Source organism: Canis lupus, chromosome 17 (genome assembly GCF_003254725.2).
Source record: "Canis lupus dingo isolate Sandy chromosome 17, ASM325472v2, whole genome shotgun sequence".
NCBI lineage: Eukaryota > Metazoa > Chordata > Mammalia > Carnivora > Canidae > Canis > Canis lupus.
This window is the reverse complement of record NC_064259.1, coordinates 25951982-25973748: the sequence shown is the minus strand read 5'-3', so window position 1 is coordinate 25973748 and position 21767 is coordinate 25951982. Positions and strand designations below refer to the sequence as shown.

General features: G+C 37.1%; 1 protein-coding gene across 2 annotated transcripts in view; it reads right to left on the bottom strand.

Moving 5' to 3' along the window:
* The window catches only part of TTC27 (tetratricopeptide repeat domain 27), a 172784-nt gene that overhangs the window by 88493 nt on the left and 62524 nt on the right, over nt 1-21767 (bottom strand). Inside the window, exon 10 of one of the 2 annotated variants that reach the window (XM_025454220.3) lies at nt 8986-9099. The exons of the other annotated variant lie outside the window; for it this stretch is intronic. Within the exon in view, the coding sequence (XP_025310005.3) occupies nt 8986-9099 (114 nt within the window). The remainder of the gene's footprint in view (nt 1-8985; nt 9100-21767) is intronic. 2 annotated transcript variants of the gene reach the window in all.

Below are 21767 nucleotides of genomic sequence, written 5' to 3'. Positions count from 1 at the left end.
TAATTGCCACCCCAGTCTTAATTAGTGGTGGAAAAACAGTCTCAGAACTGTTTGTATCAATTGGCCATTTAAGTTTAATAGTAAAAGATTGGTTAATGATCACAATGCATCATAAAACCTTCAGAAGGAAGGAGAATGTTTTGTGAACCATTTGTGGTTTTTTGTGTGTGGCAGTTTTAAGTTATTAGTTTTTAAAATCAGTACGTTTTTATGGAAACAACTTGACCAAAAATCTGTCACAGAATTTTGAGACCAATTAAAACGATAGTTCAACGAGGAAAAAAAAAAAAAAAAGAAATGACTTCATATACAGTTGTACAGAAAGATGATTTTGAAACTAGAATTCTATCCCATTCCAATTAATAAATTCGATGGAAAAATACATTTTATAAAGACTCAAATTTTACCATCCATGTCCTTCAGATGAAAGTTACACAGAAGGTAATACAAAAAGACAATAAAGACGACAAGGAAGGTAACAACTGAGATCAAAGAAACAGTGGTAGCTGACTATGACCTAGAATGAGTTTAAAAAAAAAAAAAAAAAAGGCAAAAAAGAACAAATGGAGAATCTCCCGGACCTTGATTGTTGTGATAGCCTTTGTCAAGCAGTAAAAGCTTAGAGACAAAGCATATGATTTCTTTTCCATAGGTATAATCACAATATTTGACTATATAATTAAAATATATAATCATAATTGTAATGCTGTAAAACTGATTTAAAATTTTAAAAATCAACATATCAACTAAACACAGATGACATATATTACAGAGTAAAATGTAGAGTAACAATCCCTAACCACTGCAAAAAAAAAAAAAACAAAACATAAAAATGGAAGAGGGGATGAGAGATATACTGATTTTTCCATAATTCATAGTGTGGAGGCAACAGATGCTATCTAAAGTTGATAAATCAAGTGGCACACGGGTGGCTCAGTCAGTTTAGCATCTGACTCTTGGTTTCAGCTCAGGTTGTGATCTCAGGGTCATGAGATTAAGCTCCACATCGGGCTCCACACTCAGCATGGAGTCTGATTAAGGCTCTCTCTCTCCGTCTCCCCCCACCCCTCTCTCTCTCAAGTAAATAAATCTTAAAAAAATAAAGTTGATAAATCAAGAAAAGGAATATAAGCATTTATTTTTTTTAAGATTTTATTTATTTATTCATGAGAGACACAGAGAGAAGGGCAGAGACATAGGCACAGGGAGAAAGCAGGCTCCCTGTGGGAAGCCAGATGTGGGACTCAATCCCTGGACCCTGGGATCATGATCTGAGCCAAAGTCAGATGCTCAACCACCAAGCCACCCAGGTGCCCCGAGTATAAGCATTTCAAGAAGAATAACAGAAGTGTAAATATATAAAGTTATGATGGAAACTACTAGAACAACAACAAAAAAGAAACTGCTAAAAGTGAGCTGGGAATTGGAAGGTAATGTACATCTTGCATTTGAAATCCTTCTAATTTTATTTTACTATGTATAGTACCAAAGTTTCTAATATGCAGTTTAAAATAAAAACATATTAATAAAAGGGTACCTTCAAAAATAAGGGGTAGGCTGAAAAAATTATAGCACCTCTATTTAACAGAGTGACATGGCTGCTGGAGTGAATGAGCTAGATCCATAGGTACTGGCACACAGAGTGGATCAGCCTCTTCTGTTAAGAGGCAAAAAGTAGTAAAGACTGCATGATCCCACTGATGTTTACTCATACTGTTTTGTTTATTTATGCAGAGGAAGAAGTCTAGAAGGTTACAAATTGAGACTGGAAGGCCAGCAAGGTAGAGGAAAACACTGGTTATTATTTTCTGCTTCTCTATTGCTTACATCCTTGATAACTAGCAGGTATTATTTCTATAATGAAAAGCAATTAAAAACAGTGACATAGTTTTAAAAAACAAAATATACTTTGCCACTACTAACCATGGACTTGGTCCAGGTGTTACATAATGCCAGCAGTGTGGTTTTCCCTCAATATAAAAAAAATAATCTGAAGGACTCCTTTATGAAATTATTCAAAAACAAGTATGAGGCTCACTGTATAAATCCTGATGTTATATTTCTGGGACCAGTTTTTCCCTAATTAAGCCTTTTGTGACAAGCTTTTAATCATTACTAGAAATTAAACAGCCATGTAAACCAAGGGCGATCAGCTTTTAAAATAGAAGTGTTTTGGCCTACACAAGGGTGATAATCTCCACAATAGAATCAATCATCCTGTTCTGGGCCCTTCTTCCTCCAGAATCAAACATGATGGAAAACATCTATTCCATCAAAGTAGTATACAACTACATTATCAGGAACAGATGTTCTTGGAAAGCTAAAGCTCATTTAAAAATTGTTAAATCTCAATTAACTAGCACAGTAAAGAAAGTCAAATGCAGTACAGTCTCCAATGATAGACAACTATTATAATCTCCAATTCCCAGTTCAATGTACTGTCCTCCCAGAACTTCAAAGGTGAAGGAAAAGATCCCTGTCGGGCAATCATCTTTAGAGGCACAGCTACCTGAACAGGGGCAGGCTGTCCTCATTTAAATGAACAGAGCTAAGAGATAAGTGAATAATTAAAATTCATTAGTAAGATTACTTTAATAATGAACATAAAATAATCAAAGGCAGGGTCTGAATAAGTACTAGAGAATATATTCTCATTTTAATTCATTGCTTCTGAATCATAACCAATGACTCCATAAACATTTTCTTCATTATTACCACCATCATGACAGCCCCAAAAATGCAATCGTTAAAGAACGCTAACCTAGAATAATTTTCATTAGATAGAGTGTTTTTAAGGGATTGTCCTCAATTTGGAGTTCTTTGTTCCTCTTTGGATCTTGTAACATTGGTGTATTTACCTTTAGGCGTGATACAATACTCTCTTTTTAAGTTTGGTTTAAACTTGTCTCCCTCAGAAATCCCTCCCAAATCTGCCATTTTCAGGACTTGCCATCACATCATTCAATGTAGCTGCTCATCATCGTGCAAGTCACAGTCAAGATTCTGTCATTAACTAACCAGCCAGGCCAACTGGGGTGAGTCACCTGACCTCATCCTACCTGCACTTCCTCAACTTGTAATATGACAAGACTAAGCTTTTCCCTAAACAGCTCCTTCTGGCTTGTTTTTCTTTCAGCCTGAACAGCTTATCATTTTATCACAGTATAACAGCTGAGGAAGGAAACAGATTTTCACAGAAACTAAAACAATTTCTCCTTAACATTGTTTTATATATATAGGTCTTTGAAAAATCATTTTCCTCTTATTCTTAAGGGATGCAGCAACTTCAACAAACACAGTAGTATCAAACCCTGAGTCAGAGAATTGGCCAAAGTTCATATGATGAGGTAAATGGCTCAACAAGTGACAGAAAATGAGACAAACTGTATTCACCTTGTCACATGATTTGGCTAATTTTAGGGTTGGGGTATGAAGTGATTTTTCTCTATCGTACCCTCTGTGAAGGCAGAGATAGCAACTCCCTAATCCTGTTTTACAGGCAGAGAAGTAGACAACTCTCTTCAGAATGCAGGATTTGGATGGCAAGACAGGGAGATTCCAGATATACAAAGGCCAGGACATGGGAAGATGCGGGAGCATGGTGATTGGGCTCCTTCTTTAAATCTATTTTCCTCAGTCAAAAACATTTTTGTTATTCAATACCCAAAACCCTAATGTGCACAATTCAGAGAATATTGCAGGTTTCAAAGTAAAAAGATATGCTATACACTTATAAATTTGCCTCTATACTTTTTGAGTTTAATTGCCACTCCAAAAGGAAACTGAATGATGACTTATTTCATATGCAAAATATAAGAGATGAATGCAAAGCAAATCATTTCTAAGTCAGTATGTCCTTCGTTAATAAATAAATGTAATCTATACTATTTATATTAAGAAGGCCAAACTTTGGCCCCCCCTCAAAAAAATACCCATTTAAACTGTTTCCGAAAATAAAATTTTAAATATTTATGTGTAGTCTCCTACACATGGAAGGGAAGGGAAGCTTGTGAAATATTTATGTGAAATGAGCTTTTAATAAATAAAATTTGTGAGGGAAAATTATGTGAAATGAGCTTTTAATAAATAAAAATTTTTAAAAATTAAAATAAAATTAAATTCAATAGAGGCAATTCAGCATAAATAATTTAAAGTGCTAATTACAAAACCACACCTTCACCTTCCTTCTTTGCTTTACATTGGGCCCAGCTGCAAGGAATGGGGTCCACACATGGCACCCGGCTGTCAGGTGTCTCAGAGTCCTCACAGCCACAGAGAACCTGGCCTGAGGTCTTGGCCCTTTCCAGAGTGGGCTACCCAGTGGCGGGGAAGGGAAGGTAGAGGGCAGGGGGATGCTCAGCATAGGAAAGAGCCTGGGCTGTATTGGGTCTGCAGCTCGTTATGACTTCTTCCTCATCCCAATCCCACTTCCTCCTATTTCTCTTCAAGCGGCAATGAACCCTGATCTCTGTCTCACTGTTTTGGAGAAAACAAATTGTGACAATAATAGAAAAGGTCCTGAAATACAATGATACTCAGTGAAAAAACATAAAATGATTAAAACAATATGTGACAAACTGTAGAACACATAGTAGGCCCTCAATAAATTCAAACAGTATACAGGAAGAAAGCAAAAAGACATGAGAATGGCATAGTATTTTACAAACAGAAGGAGAGGGCTTAAAAAGAAGTGGAAAATAATTCCAAGATCAATAACCTGGCGCCTAGAATTTAAGCTCTTGAAAGCTAAGATTACATATTAATTAGTATGTCCAGGACCTAATACAGTACCTGGTGCACACTAAGAATTCAATAAATGTTTGTTAACTAAGAAGTTAACGCTGATATTTGTACTAATCTGGTAACTCTCTTGTTGGTTTGAAAAACTATGCTGACACAGAGAAGTTCTGGAATGTAACATTGTATTTTTGTTATCATGGATTTTTTGTTTTTTGTTTTCATGGATTTTTTTTTTGGAAAAAAAAATTCACTTAGTCCAGATAAACATCTGCTTTTACCCAGCAACTAATAGATTGTTAATGCAGGTGAATTATTGCTTGAAAAAAACAAAAAACAAAACAACACTTTTTAAAGACTCTTAAAGACTTTTTAAAGGGCTCACATTGTTTATTTTCCTGATTTCTGTCTTTGAAAAATAATCTTATTCTGAACATTTTTCCCTAAGAGTTTAAATTTAAGCAACCATACAAAAAAAAAGTGTTTTTAAATTTTACTCTTTCATCTTACCTTCAGTTTAAAATTAAATGATTTCTCTAACTTAAAACAACTAAGTAAATCATCTCTAAAGTCTGTATTTCTATCCATACTCAATCTTCTCCTAGTAAGCAGGCCTATGAAAGTAATGCCTAATAGAGGTCTTTGCTTCTATTCTCACCAATAAAATGCTACAGTACTCTAAGGCTCTCTTTGAAACTCTGACTTTTGTCATGTTACCCATAGTTCCTTTTACTCAGAGGAGAAAACCACATTCTGTAGCCTTATATAACAGTCGACACCACAACTAGAGCAGTCAGCCTTTCCAACATTATTATCTCACGCTGCTCTCCATTATGAACCAGACTGATGTGAACCACAATGACGGACTCTACACTCCACACACACCAAATGCATTCTCCCTAAGTCATCTCTTCCTCCTTCTTACCACCCAGCCTTATAGACTGTACCAAGTTATGCTTATGATCATTTAGCAAATCTGAACATACTTCACCCAGTATTTACATCTCATTATGTATTTCCCTCCAATGTTCTCAGTTAAAAAGTCTAACTCATGCCTTACCAAAATAAGAAACATCTGGACCTTCATTGTTTAGATACTGGGCAGGAGCTGGTACTATAGAACTGGAAACCAAACAAGCAGCAGTGAGTGATAACATGGTACCTGCAGGCATACACATTTTTTTTTTTTTAAGATTTTATTTTTAAGTAATCTCTACACCCAAGGTGGGGCTCAAACTCACAATTCTGAGATCAAGAGTCAACTGCTCCACTGACTGAGCCAGACACATGCCCCCAGGCATATACATTCTTTTTTTTATTTTTAAGATTTTCTTTTTAACCAATCTCTACACCAAAATAGGGCTCAGACCTACCATCTAAGATGTAGAGTTGCCCACTCCACCAACTGAGTCACCCAGGCATATACATTCTTAATCCAAGATAACTTTTCTTTCTAACTAGAATATAAGTATGTGTTTTTCTTTTAAGATAAACTTTTATTTTGGAATAATTTCAGATTTCCAGAAAATTTGAAAAGTCACTATGGAGAGTTCCTATACAATCTTCACCCAATTTCTCTTGATGTTAACAAATTACCTAATTAAGATCTATTTTTCAAGACTAGGAAATTAACATTGGTCCATTACTATTAATTAAACTACAGATTTTAATTGTATTTCATTAGTTTTCCAACTAATGCCCTTTTTCTGTTCCAAGATCCAATCTAGGATACGATCTCAAATTGCCTTAGTGTCTCTGATCTGTGACAGTTTCTCAGTTCATGTTGTCCATGACCTGGATACTTTTGAAGAAGTAGCCAGATACTTTGTAGGATGTCTCTCAATTGGGTTTTTTCTGATACTGTCTTGTATTTAAACTGGTGGAACCAGTTTGGTGGGAGAATCCCACAAGGTGCTCTTCTCACCATACCCGATGATCAGAGGATATGTGAGATCATCAGACTTATTGCTGGTGATGCTAACTTTGACCACTTGATTGATGCATTTCTCCACTGTTTCTCCACTGTAAAACTATCAATGTTCTGTTTCCATACAGAAGGGATTCACTAAGCCCAGCTCACATTCTAGGACATATAAAGGTCAAACTCCATCTCCTAGAGAGGGATGTAGCTACATCAATTATTTAAACTTCTTCTTTAAGAAAAATTTATTCCTTCTCCCACTTATTCAATCATTCATTCATTTATAGTAGTATGGACTCGTATTTATTTTATAACTTGGGATTACAATCAAATACTATATTTTATTTATTTTGTTGCTCAAATTATTTTGGCCTTAGCCGTTGGGTTCTTTCAGATTAGCTGCTGTGACCTTCTAATATGCCCTCAACCCCCCATTTTTTAAGATTTAACCACACTAAACACAGAGCCTGATGCGGGACTCAGTCTCACAACTGTGCAATTACAACCTGAGCCAAAACCCAGAGTCAGATGCTTAACCAACTGTATCATATAGGCACCCCCAACTCCCTTTTTAAAATACTACCTTATTTTCTTATACTACACAAGAAGTTCTAGGCCCATCTTGTATTTTCCCTGCCTCAGCAGTTCCAGTCCTAAGATCAGCCATCTATCCAAGGAGCACTGGTCGCTATTGCTGAAGAATGGTATTTAGAAACCAAGATTTGGGCACTTAGTGTGCTCATTTGCTACTGAGGTGCCACTGCTCTAAACTTTCAATAGACAGAGCCAGGAAAGCTATAGAACCTACAGATTAATCTTTGTACCTCGAGGAACATCAATAAAGTGCTCTCAACTTAGTCCATACAGGTTAAACTACTATAAAACGAAGTTTTAAAAATATACTTATTAAGCAAGACACAATTTTCTTTCTCATTTATAAATCCAATGATAAGTGAGAGCTGGTAAAAGAGCTCTGCATTCCTGAATACATGGCATCTCTGATCCAAGGTGACATTCCTATTTCTACTGACCTACAAAATAAGAAGGGACAAAATGCCAGGGGAGGGGAGGGGAGGGGAGGGGAGGGGAGGGGAGGGAAGGGGAGGGAAGGGAAGGGAAAGGAAGGGAAAGGAAAGGAAAGGAAGGGAAAGGAAGGGAAGGGAAGAGAAATGGGCAGAAGACATGAATAGATACTGTTCCAAAGAAGCCATCCAGAAGAAAGAAAGAAAGAAAGAAAGAAAGAAAGAAAGAAAGAAAGAAAGAAAGAAAGAAAGAAAGAAAAAAAGAAAAAGAAAAGAAAAGAAAAGAAAAGAAAAAAGAAAAGAAAAGAAAAGAAAAGAAAAGAAAAGAAAAGAAAAGAAAAGAAAAGAAAAGAAGGCAGAAGACACAGATACTTTTCCACAGAAGCCATCCAGATGGCTAACAGACATATGAAAGATGCTCAAAATCACTTATCACCAGGGAAATACAAATCAAAATCACAATGAGATACTGCCTCACACCTATCAGAATGGGTAAACTTAACAACACAAGAAACAATAGGTGTTGGTGAGGATGTGGGGAAAGGGGAATCCTCTTGCACTCTTGGTTGGAATGCAAACTGGTGCAGCTACTCTGGAGAACTGTATGGAGGTGCCACAAAAAGTTAAAATATAACTACACTAAGATTCAGCAATTGCACTACTAGGTACTTACCCAAAGAATACAAAAATACAGATTTGAAGGAGTACATGCATCCTGATGTTTACAGCAGCATTATCAACAATAGCCAGATTATGTAGAGCCCAAATGTCCATTGACTAATGAATGGATAAAGAAGATGTGGTATATATACACTGTGGAATATTACTTAAGACCTCAAAAAGAATGAAATCTTGTCATCTACAGTGACATGGATGGAACTACAGGGTAGTAAACTAAGCGAAATAACTCAGTCAGAGAAAGACAAATACCATTTCAGTCCCGTGTGGAATTTAAGAACGAAAACAGATGAACAAATGGTGGGGGGAGAAGAAAGTAAACTATAAGAAACTCAATGACAGAGAACAAACTGAGGATTGATGGAGCAAGGTAGCCGGAGGATGGGCTGGATGGGTGATGGGGATTAAGGAGTGTACTTGTGATGAGCAATGAGCGTTGTTATATAAGTGATGAATCACTGAATTTTACTCCTGAAGCCAGTATTGCACTGCATGTTAACTACCTAGAATTTAAATAAAAATGAGCCAAAGGCAGACACTTACCCAACTGAGCCACCCAAGTGCCCCATGCTTATTAACAGCAATGAAGAGTTGAAGAATAACAATAACTATCACATTAATTCTTACCTGTGTCTGCCTCATTGCCCGTTCCACTCGGCGTATGCTTCCTCTCTCAAGTTTTGTCCGGAGGATCAAGGCTGATGTCTGAATGGCCCAAAACTTTGGTTGTGAAAGCAAAAACTGATGGAAGAGTAGAAAAAAACAAACACAAAAAGAAGAGATAAGCTCGGTGACCCCACTCTGATAAGTACAAAATTAATTCTTCCAAAAATATCTGCTGAATGCAGATATGAAAATCTTCTTGGTAAAAAATAATAAAATGTGCTGTCAAATATTTTTGTGAAGAATGTGTTCATTTGAGCAGTCATTACTTAACCTAGTAGATCCAATCTACTGAATAAATCTCTTAAGGGATAAATCAAAATCTCCCCAAATTATCAAAGCATTAGGCAGACGATATCACACCAGAAATTAATAAATCTTTTTATCTCATAGATTATTAAAAAATGTGAGACAATAAACTAACTCAAAATATCTTTCTCAAATTTAAAACAAATTTTTAAACATCACCCAAACTCAAACATAAACAGAAATCATTAGAAATCTGGTAACTCTTTACTTAAAAAATAACCTAATTCATAGATGCAAATACAAATCATACTTAGATACGCAGAATGACCCCAAATTAAGTATTTGTTCCCTGAAAGGCAAAACCTTCTTTTTTTTTTTTTTTTTTTTTTTTTTTACAGATTACAGTGACTGCTTTCTGGCCTTGGTTAGGGCATTGAGTCTCAGATTCAGTTAAAATGCTTTCCTAGAGGAGGCATCTTATCAAAGACTGGCCTAAGATGAAAGGTCAAAAGGTCGAATATGCAAGTACTAAGTCCTAACCCCAGAAAGCTGTGCCTGCCATGAGTTCAGAGAATGTAGCAGAAACCACTGAATATGACCACGCACGTAGTAGGGGAGAAAGTAAAAGTTCTGGGTGAGTGAAAACGGGCAAAATGTATGATGACGCAGTTGGGACTGGCTTGGGGTAATGAATAGCTTTCATTCCCTGATCATCTGGAACCCATGCTGTTTCCCAGTGATCATTCACAACTGTAATTTTCAGTCAAGATTGCTGCGAAACAAGGGAAAACACTCATTTGTCGGAAAGCTGACTATATCCTTGATCATCTGCTTGCTTCTAAAAGTCAGTGCGGAAACACACTAGTTAATTAAGAGTTCCATTAATCACTCAAAATGTAGCTGCACGTTAGAAGTGCCTAAGAAACTTGATATTTTTTTTAGTCAATCAGATCTCTGAGAGCAGCATCTGCCAACTGTGTTTTTTAAAACACTCCCCAGGTAATTCTATACTATAGCCAAGTTTAAAAACTCTGAGGCTAACCTAAAACAATAACCACTAAAAAACACAAAAACTCAATGCTAATAGCAGTTTTTGAGTGTTTGTGACTCCAGGAATGACTGACTTCTTCACTAAGTGACTGTCATTAAGATTTCCCATGGACTGAATCATTCTAAACCCTTGTTTTATTACCAAAAAATATATTCTTTTAAAAACAATTTTAAGTTGGCTCCACACCCAGCATGGAGCTTAGCACAGGGCTTGAACTCAAGACAGTGAGATCAAGAGCCAGATGCTTAACCAACTGAACCACCCATGCCACCCCTACCAAAAAATACATTATCAGAATTTTAGAATGAGACCTGTATTATAAGTAATTTTTAAAAGAAAAGTGCATTTATTTTAGGGTAGTCCTATCACACTGAAGGAAAATTTAAAACTAAGGCCTTGAATATTTATTTTTTGAAAATACTGTGTCCAATATTAAAGTATAATTTGAGGGAATTATAAAGTCACAATAAACACTGATTTAATTATTTTTAAAAATTGTGATAAACATTATAGTGAAGGCAATTCAAATTGAATTCAGGTAGAAATATGCAATCTTAAGTTATAGAGTCCTAGGTACTTGCACAAAAACTCATCTTGGAGTGAAAATCCTAGGTACTCACCTTAATTGAAGAGTGTATATATGTTTTTATTGTCAAAGTTTCTGAACACAATACACAAAGCCGTATCAGCAAAAGCTAAATGGTTCTAAGAACTTTATTCAGATATGTAAAGACAGAATTTATTTATGTGTTGTAAGTGGTCCCCAGGTTCACTTTTGACTGTAGAGTAGATAACCGGTAAATTTTTCCTTTCTTAGAATTCAATTCTTGAATATTATCCCTTGAATAAAACTTGCATTAATATTAAAAAAAGAACTACTAGGCTAAAATAATACAAGTATTTATTATTGGTCAAATTCATTATAACTCCAAATTCTTATCAAGGGTTAGCAGGAGGAGTGCCTAGGTGGCTCAGCCAGTTAACCATCTGGCTCTTGGTTGTGGCTCAGGTCATGACCTTTATGGTCCTGGGATCCAGTTCCATGCTCAGTGGGGACTCTGTTTCTCCCTCTGCCCCACCCCCTGCTCGTGCTCAGGCACACGCATGCTCCTCTCTTTCTCTCTCTCTCTCTCGAATAAATGAATAAAATCTTTAAAAAAAAAAAACAGGGTATCTCTCAATGAAGTATAAATTCTATCTCAGTCCCTATAACTCTTTACTGTACCACCATGTGTTACCTGCCTGGCCCCTATAGACATCTGAATTTTCAACTCTGGATCAAGGCCAAACCCCTTATAATAAGGAAAATGAAGTACCAATGGGTGAAGTCACTTGCTCTGTGTCACACCTGCAAGTAGCTAAAGCTGATTCTAATACTTGGTCTCTTGATTCCCAGAACAAAATTTACAGTGTTTTTCAACACTTTCCCCAGATACGATTACCTTCTGGGAGTGATGATACTACCCCAGAAACTCTGGTAGAGCAATGTAAGCAGAAGAGTCAGTAAAGCACGCTGGGAAACTGCTTTGCTAAGGGAGGAGGAGTAAGCAGAGAACTCATGAGTAAGGGAGGAAGAGAATCAGTACATGGGTCTTACCAAAACACGTTCGTTCATTAGTTCACTCCATACAAGGCTGTGTGCATAAGGCCCCAGGGACAAACTAGCAAGACAGACAAATGAGATCCCTGCACTCACATAATTTACATTCTAATGTAATGTGGATTAGGGAATCTTATCCTTCTATAACTAACTGAGCAAATTAAAATATTTTATCCCCTTAAAATATACTTTATCAGATTAGCCTATAACCTTATATTGTTAGCCTCCATTAACTAAAAATCTACAAGAAGAATGGCTTTAGCAACATAAATAGGTGCATATGGTCCTATAAAGAGATATATGATGAGGTAAAAGACATTAAAAAACGATTCAAATGTGTAACACTATTTGATCTCAAGAATTTTCAAAGGAAAGAGATCTTTTCATAAAGTAAATCTGCCAAGTGATTCTACTACCCACAGTGGGTTGCAGCATCACTGACTTACTTTCTCTGCATCTGATTGAACAAACTGTCTCTAACTTTGTGACAGGAGAGAAGAGCACAGAGCGAAGGGCTCTGTAGCACAGTAGGAACATTCTCCAAGCCAGGGACAGCTTGTTCAGAATCCCAGCTCTACTACATGAGATTAGCTGAGTGACCTTGGGAAGTTACTTGACCTCCCAGGGTCTCTAAAACAGCAGTAACAATCTCTCACAGGTCATAAAGATTAAATATGAATTAGGTAAAACTTAACAAACTCTGAGAGTACCCACTGAAGCAGCCCCGGCCCCACCCCCACCCCTGGATTCCTCCTCCTGTAATGCTTTCTCTCACGCCTGACAGAAAAACACCATCCAGAGCGAGCACAGGATATGGCACTACCCTCTCAGAGGTTCAGGACACGCTATCCCCAAAATATGGCACCTGAGCATTTTGAATATTCTAAGCCAAAGGAGTCTGAGAAAACAGCAGAAGCAGGAAGATCACTCCGACCTTCCCCCAACCCCTCTGCCCTGAAACATCATAAAGCCCTCATCCTCCCTATATCCAGAGGTAAGGAGCATCCTTTACACCTACACCTCACACTCTCTGACTTATCACATTTCTTCATGATGCCCACTCTTCATCAAACCAAGTGTAAAAGTACTTGGGTTTAACTGTTTCATCAGGTCTTTGTTTTCTTATGAAGCGTCCCATGTCACACCCACAAAAAACAAAACAAAAACCAGTATTAAATAAACCTGTGTGCTTTTCTCATGTTAATCTGTCAGGTTAATTTGCAGACTCAGCCCTAAGAAGGTCAAAGAAAACTCGTTCTCCCCTATGGCTCCTAACCACACTGGTGACCTTACCAATGACATGGTAAGATACAGATCATCAGCGCAGGCCACGGGCTTGTCAGAGTTAAAGCCCAGCTTGAAGGTTTCCACACCAAATAGGGAGATATTTTCCTCAAAAAAACAACAAAATCAGACTGTTTTCTTCGCTGGCATGAGAAAAAGAGTTTGCCTGAGACTTTTATGTGAAGGTCAAGCAAAACATTCTCACTAAACAGTGAGAGTAAAATGCAATCTGACAAAGAAACATTTGAAAAGCTTTAAAGAAGGAACTGGCTGGATAATGGTATCACTGAAGAATGCATTTATCTTATATCTGTTTGGCCAAGAGATATAAAGACTTGGGAAAGTCTTTCTAAAAGGAGGTAACTGTAGATAGGCTGTGTTTATTATATATTATAGAACTCTGCTGCCCACAATGTAAGTCAATTGTAATTAGGCAAGAAAAAGATAATTCAAGGGGGGATATGTGCTATAATGCTCTACCAACTTAAGAAGAAAATGTTATTTTCAAGAAATATCCAATCTAGTAATTCACCAAGCAAACCCAATGGTGAAAGCCCCAACCTAACCACCCAGGCAGGCAGGAAGCCAGCTGATGAGGACTCAAGCTTGGCTGTCCAGACCCAAGGGCAGAGCTGATCCAGAGTCTCCACCACATCCCCGGCCAGAGTAGTCTTCATTCCACTCAACTTCCGACCTAAGAATGACTACCCAACCAGCTGCCTCACCCTCCAGGTGTTGGCTCAAATGCCACCTCCGCAGAGAGCCTTTCCTAAATATCTCCATCTCTACTCCATGACTCTCCAACCGCTGCATGCAGGTTGATTCCTCCAGAGCAGAGGCCCCAGCCTGGCACACTGCAAGCATTCAAAGGAAGACATAAAGAAAGGGACAGAGAAGGAGACTTTATGTTGTCATCATTTACACAGGGGCAAAAGGTTATGTACAAAGACGCTTCCTCTGAAAAAGAAATGGAAATTGACAGTGACTGGCACTTATGAAAATCACCTGCCACATTTTTTTTTCTGACATTCCCCCAATAGATTTGGAGAAATACTCTACCCCAAAGGACACAACATAGTAAATAATAGTTGGGTATCATGAGATACTATCTTTATTACTATAACCCAGGTATACTGTGGATTATATAGGCTTTTGTGAAGCTCAGAAACTTAAACATTACTTTATAGTACTTTTTCCTTACAACAATATGCTCCAAATGCCAAATAAAATAAGCTTACAAGTTTCTGAAAATAAGTCATTACTAACTTGTGGCCTACAACATATTTTGAAAGAAGAGGCATGGCAGAGTGGGAAAATGCCCTGAAAAAGGAACTAGACTCTAGACCAGACTCTCCACCAATTAGCTGCATAAGTCTTGGGAAAGGCACTGGCCATTTTAGCCCTCCTTTTCTTCATCTATACAATGATGGGATTCGATCTGATGGTCTCTAAGGTTGCTGTCAGCTAGAAAGTTTTAATAAAATTCCATTTGTTTTATAGCAAATAATAAGGCTCCAAATAATTCATTATGATACTTTGTTCCAATCTACAATTTAAGGTGAATTCTTTCCTAAACTAGCTTGGATTCCTCCACCTTCCCAGCCATTCTTTATATGCCCCCTAAATAAGTGGATTAACTTCTCTTGCACTAAGATGTGTCTTATCTATAAAGAGAAAAAAAACTGGACTAAACAGTGACCAAAGCTTATACCACTTACAAAATTCTGTCATAATGATGGGCAGCCCGGTGACTCAGTGGTTTAGCACCGCCTTCAGCCCAGGGCGTGATCCTGGAGACCGAGGATTGAGTCCCATGTCAGGCTCCCTGCATGGAGCCTGCTTCTCCCTCAGCCTATGTCTCTGTCTCTCTGTGGCTCATGAATGAATGAATAAATTCTTAAATAAAGGAAAATAATGACATAAATTCCCAAGTTCATCTTTGTTGAATTTTGGTTATTCTATATTTTTAATTAACAATAATTTGATTGTAATTATTATAGATTTCATATTCACCAAAATACCCCACAAAGTTTATTAAATCCCAGTGAAAGTTCTTAACTCAATATAAGAGAAATACTTGAGAACACCTAATCTTTCAGAGGCTAAAAAATAGTAAAATAAAGGAAGATGTTGGCAAATACCAAATGTTGACTCATCAGATCAGGAATACTGAGGTGTCTCACATTGACAAGGCTAAATGAACACACAGTTTCAGCATTGATAATGAAAAGCAGTGAATGACTGAATATATAGTACCTAAATACAAGCTGACAAAATTTTCTACTAGCCTAGGATTCTAGCTACCAGTTATTTATGCTAGCAAAGGACAATACATCAGAGATTAACAAATTGTGAAATTCTATTGACTAGTCCATGTTCATGACAGATAGTTGACGATATCTTTGGATGGATGAGGAAATCTGGGCATTAAAAAAAGCATCCACAAAAATAAAAACAAAAGCAAACAGACAAAAAAAAAAAAGCAATCTCAAAAAACTAAACACAGAATTACACATGATCCAGCAATTTCATTTCTGGATAAATGCCCAAAGAAAATAAAAGGAGAGTCTTGAATAGATATGAATAGATATTTGCATTCCAATAGTTCATGACAGCATTATTCACAATAGCTATAAGGCAGAAACAACTCAAATATTAATTGACAGGAAAATGATAAACCAAATGTGGTGTGTATTTGTATAATATATATAATGTATAATATATATATATATATATATATATATATATATATATATTTCAGCCTTAAAAAAAGTAGATTCTGATACACACTACAACATGGATGAAACCTGAAGGCCTTATTCTAATTGAAATAAGCCTGACACAAAAGGACAAATATTTTATGATTGTATGAGGCACCTAAAATACTGCAACACATGGAGACAGGAAATAGATGTGATTGTTGCCAGCCTAGGGGGAAGAAAGTATAGGGAGCCAGTGTTTAATGGGTACAGAGTTTCAGTGAGGTAGGGGTGATAAAAAAAAAAAAAAAGTTCTGGAGATGGAAAGTGCTGATCATTACATAAGAGCATAAATGTCCTTAATGTCACTGAATTGTACACTTAGAGACTGTTAAAATGGGGGCACTTGAGTGGTTCAGTCAGTTAAACAGCCAATTCTTGTTTTGGGCTCAGGTCATATCTCAGGGTGGTAAAGTCGAGCCCCAAGTCGGCCTCTGCGCTGGGTATGGAGTCTGCTTAAGATTCTCTCTCTCCTCTGCCTCTGCCCCTCCCATCACCCCTCTCTCTCCCCCCCCCCTCTCTCTCTCTCTCTCTCTCTCTCTCTCTCTCTCTCTATATATATATATATATATATATATATATATATATATTATATTCAGCCCAGGGCATGATCCCTGAGTCCCAGGATCAAGTCCCACATCGGGCTCCCTGTATGGAGCCTGCTTCTCCCTCTGCCTGTGTCTCTGCCTCTCTGTCTCTCTCATGAATAAATAAAATTTTTAAAAAATTAAAAAATAAACATAGGGGTATATGTATCCCTTTGAATTAGTATTTTCATATTCTTTGAAATACCCAGTAGAGCAACTGCTGGATCATAAAGCAGTTCTATTTTTAACTTTTTGAAGAACCTCCATACTCTTCTCCAGAGTGGCTGCACCAGTTTGCATTCCCACCAACAGTGTGGAGGGGATTCCCCTTTCTCCACATCCTCACTAACACCTGTTGTTTCTTGTGCTGTTGAGTTTAGCCATTCTGACAGATGTGAGGTGATACCTCATTATAATTTTGATTTATATTTCCCTGATGATGAGTGATACTGAGCATCTTTTTTCAATGTCTGTTGGCCATGTGTATGTCTTTTTTAGAGAAATGTCTGTTCATACTTTCTGATCATTTTTTAATTGGATTGTTTTCTAGGTGTTGACTTTTATAACTTTTGGATACTAACCCTTTATTGGATATGCCATTTGCAAATAGCTTCTCCCATTCCATAGGTTACCTTTTAGTTTTGTTGACTGTTTAGTTTGCTGTGCAGAAGCTTTTTACTGTGATGTAGTCCTAATAGTTTATTTTTGCTTTTGTTTCCCTGGCACCTCAGGAAACATCTATAAAGATGTTGTTATGGCTGATGTCAGAGAAATTACTGCTTGAGATCTCTTCTAGGATTTTTATGGTTTCTGGTCTCTCATTTAGGCCTTTCATCCATTTTGAATTTATTTTTGTGCATGGTGTAAGAAAGTGGTCCAGTTTCACTCTTCTGCACGTTGCTGTCCAGTTTTGCCAACACCATTTGTTGAAGAGATTGTCTTTTTCCCTTTGGATATTCTTTCCTACTTTGCCAAAGATTAATTGACCATATAGCTATGGGTTCATTTCTGCGTTTCCTATTCTATTCCATTGATCTATGTGTCCATTTTTGAGCCAGTACCATACTGTTTTGATTATTACACCTTTGTAATATAACTTGAATTGTCATGCCTCCAGCTTTGCTTTTCTTTTTCAAGATTACTTTGACTATTCAGTGTCTTTTACAGTCCCATACAAATTTTAGAATTGTTTGTTCTGGTTCTGTGAAAAATGCTGGTGCTATTTTGATAGGGATTACATTAAATGTGTAGATTGCTTTGGGCAGTATCGACATTTTAACAATGTTTTGTTCTTCCAATGCATGAGCATGGAATATGCTCCATTTCTTTGTGTCCTCTTCAATTGCTTTAATCAGTGTTTTATAGTTTTCAGAGTACAGCACGTTTACCTCTTTGGTGAGGTTTATTCCTAAGTATCTTATGGGTTTTGGAGCAACTATAAATGGAACTGTTTTCTTAATTTCTCTTTCTGCTGCTTCATTATTGGTATATTTAAATGCCACAGATTTCTGAGATTGATTTTGTATCCTGTTACTTGACTGAGTTTATCACTTCCAACAGTTATTTGGTGGAGTCTTTTGGTTTTCTATATATAGTATCATGCAATCTGCAAATAGTGGAAATTTTACTTCTTCCTTACTGATTTGAAGGCCTTGACAATGGTAGCTCTTAAGCAGGATTTTATTCATCCTCCAGGAGAGCAAGGTGCCCGCTTTCTAAAGGTATGGAGTACACCAACACCCCTTAATACTTCCCTCAAAATGGGAAATCACTCAAAACACAATTAACCTGTGGACCATTCCACCTAAGCTTTCTGGTAGAGCTCAAACTCCGAAGGCACACCTTAGTCACTCACCCATAAATAGGCACTGACCCTAGTTATCTTAAAATTAAAATGCCTAATACTGGCTAGCTCTGTGCACTGGCAAACAGCAGTTGGACACAGCAGTAAGCTTTTCCCTTGTACAAATACTCAATTTATTAGAATTCTTCCCAAGTAATACAAACCCAAGTGATGTCCCACTATGTTTAAGCCATGTCTTTGTAGACTTCCAGGTATCTGGCAGCTCCATCCTATTATCTGGTGAAGTATCTAGATAGCATTAACTTCAAGTTAGAAAACAACTGGTTGCACGATAAAGCATACTGTTCTATCTCTATTGCACCAGAGAACTCCTTACAACCAAAAATATTACATTTATCTTTGTTAAGATAAACAAAAACATACAAAATCATCTAGACATATGGCAAAAATGTGTTGTGAGGGGTGCCTGAGTGGCTCAGTTGGTTAAGCATCTGCCTTCAGCTCAGGTCAGGATCTCAGGGGAACTAGCCCTGCATCGGGCTCTCTACTCAGCAGGAAGTCTGCTTCTTCCTCTCCCTCTGCACCTCCTCTGCTCATGCTCACTCTCTCTCTCGCTCTCAAACACATAAAATCTTTTTAAAAATTTGTGCTGTGAGAACAAGCTATGATAAATGCTTCTGAGCTGTTTGCAAGAAACTGTCACTTTTTTCATATAGTCATGAGTGGGTCATCCTGCATCTTGATACTTCTGCCATTGATAGGTTTAAAGAAATAAATCATATTATTCCCAAGCTAGGCACTAACACAAATGATAAGTTTGGAAGTTCATAATTTATCTTCATGTAGACTACATGGAAAAGAGATTCTAACACTTAAGTGAGCTTAATACATCCATACAAGAAATTGGAATGAAATTAACAGAAATATTATTTTATATAAGAAATTCTAGTGTGGTTAAAATGTGCTGAGAAAAGGTGCTTTATTCATTTTCTTAAAGATACTATTCTTTCAGGACGCCTGGGTAGCTCAGCAGTTGAGCAGTTGAGTGTCTACCTTTGGTTCTGGTCGTGATCCCGGAGTCACAGGATCAAGTTCCACATCAGGCTCCCTGCACGGAGCCTGCTTCTCCCTCTGCCTATGTCTCTGCCTCTCTCTCTCTCTCTCTCTCTCTCTCTCTCTCTCTCATGAATAAATAAAATCTTAAAAAAAAATACTATTCCTTCAAAATACTGGAAATGACCATAGCAATTCATCTGACCATGAATGTAAGTGCCCTATGTGACTCTTTCTATGTATTTTTCAGTTTGATGTAGTAAAGAAATGACTGCTAGATCCGATTTTTTAATTAAAACATTTATATATATTATATATGTAAATATACAATGAATTTTCACAGTCTAAACAGACATATGTCACCAGCACTCAGATCAAGAAACATTACCTGCATCCTACTATTCCGCTCATTGTCTGTTCTGGTCATTTCCCTGTCCCTCTGTAGGGGTAACCTGACTTGTAGAGAGATCAGTGTGTATGCTTTTTTACTTTATACAAATGGAATCACAGAGTACTCTTGTATCTGATTTCTTCTGCTCAACATTATGTTTGAAAGATTCATCCACACAGTTGCATAGAGTTGTAGAATTCATTTCGTTAATGCATAATATTCCATTGCAAAAATATACAATTTTTTACTTTATACAAATGGAATCACAGAGTACTCTTGTATCTGATTTCTTCTGCTCAACATTATGTTTGAAAGATTCATCCACATAGTTGCATAGAGTTGTAGAATTCATTTCGTTAATGCATAATATTCCATTGCAAAAATATACAGTTTATTTAACCATCATATCAATAATAGGCATTTATGCAGTTTCCAATTTGAGGCTAATACAAATGTGCTATGAACATTCTAGATGTGCTACCAGAATGTATGATTATGCATCCCTTAAGACATGTTCTTTAGGTGAACATGGGCAAGTATTTCTGTTGGGTATATACTTAGGGGTGAAACTGCAAGGTCATAGAATATATTTAGCTTTCATAGTTCCTCCCAATCTTCTAAAAGGTCATTCCCCTCAACATTCTTACTAGAAATATTAGAGACCCTTGTTGCTTCACATCCTTATGACATTCAATACTGTTTTGCATTTTAGCCGTTCTTGTGGGTATGTAGTAGTATTTCATTATGGTTTTATTTATTTATTTTTTTTTAAATGAGCTGTCCAGCCCTTGAAAGACATGGAGGAAGAGCACCTGGGGGGGCTCTGTGGTTGAGCGCCTGCCTTTGGCTCAGGGCGTGATCCCAGGATCAAGTCCCACACTGGGCTCCCGGCAGGGAGCCTACTTCTCCCTCTGCCTATGTCTCTGCCTCTCTCTCTCTCTCTCTGTCTCTCATGAATAAATAAATAAAACCTAAAAAAAAAAAAAAAAAAGACATGGAGGAATCTTTTTTGAAGATTTCTATTTATTTAAGAGAGACAGAAAGAGATAGAGCATTCACAAGTCAGGGGAGGAGCAGAGGGAGAAGCAGACTCCCTGCTGAGCAGGGAGCCAGATGCGGGACTCGATCCAGGACCCTGGGATCATGGGTCCTGGATCCATAAACCATGAGCCACCCAGGTCCCCTTCATTATGGTTTTAATGTGTGCATTTCTCTAACCACTAATAAAGCTGAGCACCTTTTAATATGTTAATGACCACTGTAAAGTCTATTAAGTCCTTGTTGAAGTCCTTTGCCTCTTTTTTTCTACTGGGTTGTCAGAATTTTTCTTAATAATTTGTCAAGTTTGTATTTTTTGAATACAAGTACCTTTTTGTTGGAGGAGGATAATATGTTATTTATATTCTTTTTTTTTTAAGATGTTATTTATTTATTCATGAGAGACACAGAGAGAGAGGCAGAGACACAGGCAGAGGGAGAAGCAGGCTCCATGCAGGGAGCCCGACGTGGGACTCGATCCTGGGTCTCCAGGATCAGGCCCTGGGCTGAAGGTGGCCCTAAACTGCTGAGCCACCCGGGCTACCCTGTTATTTATATTCTTGACAAACATTCATGTAACACATACAATGTGCTGGCAAGGCAGTGGTCTAAGCCCTTCACAAATATCAATGGCATCTTTTGATAAAGAGAAGTACTTAATATTAATGTGGTCCAATTTATCATTTTTGTTTTATGGTTAGAGCTTTATTGTACTGTCCTAAGGTCTTAAAGATGTTCTATATATTTTCCTCTAACAGCCTGACAGTTTTACTTCTCAATTTTATATATTTAGGCTGGAATTGATTTTTACATATACAATATGATATAGGGTTTAAGATAGCTTTTTCTATATGGATATAAATCATCCAACACCATTTACTGAAAAGCCTACTCTTTTTCATTGTATTGCAATGCCAACTTTGTCATAAA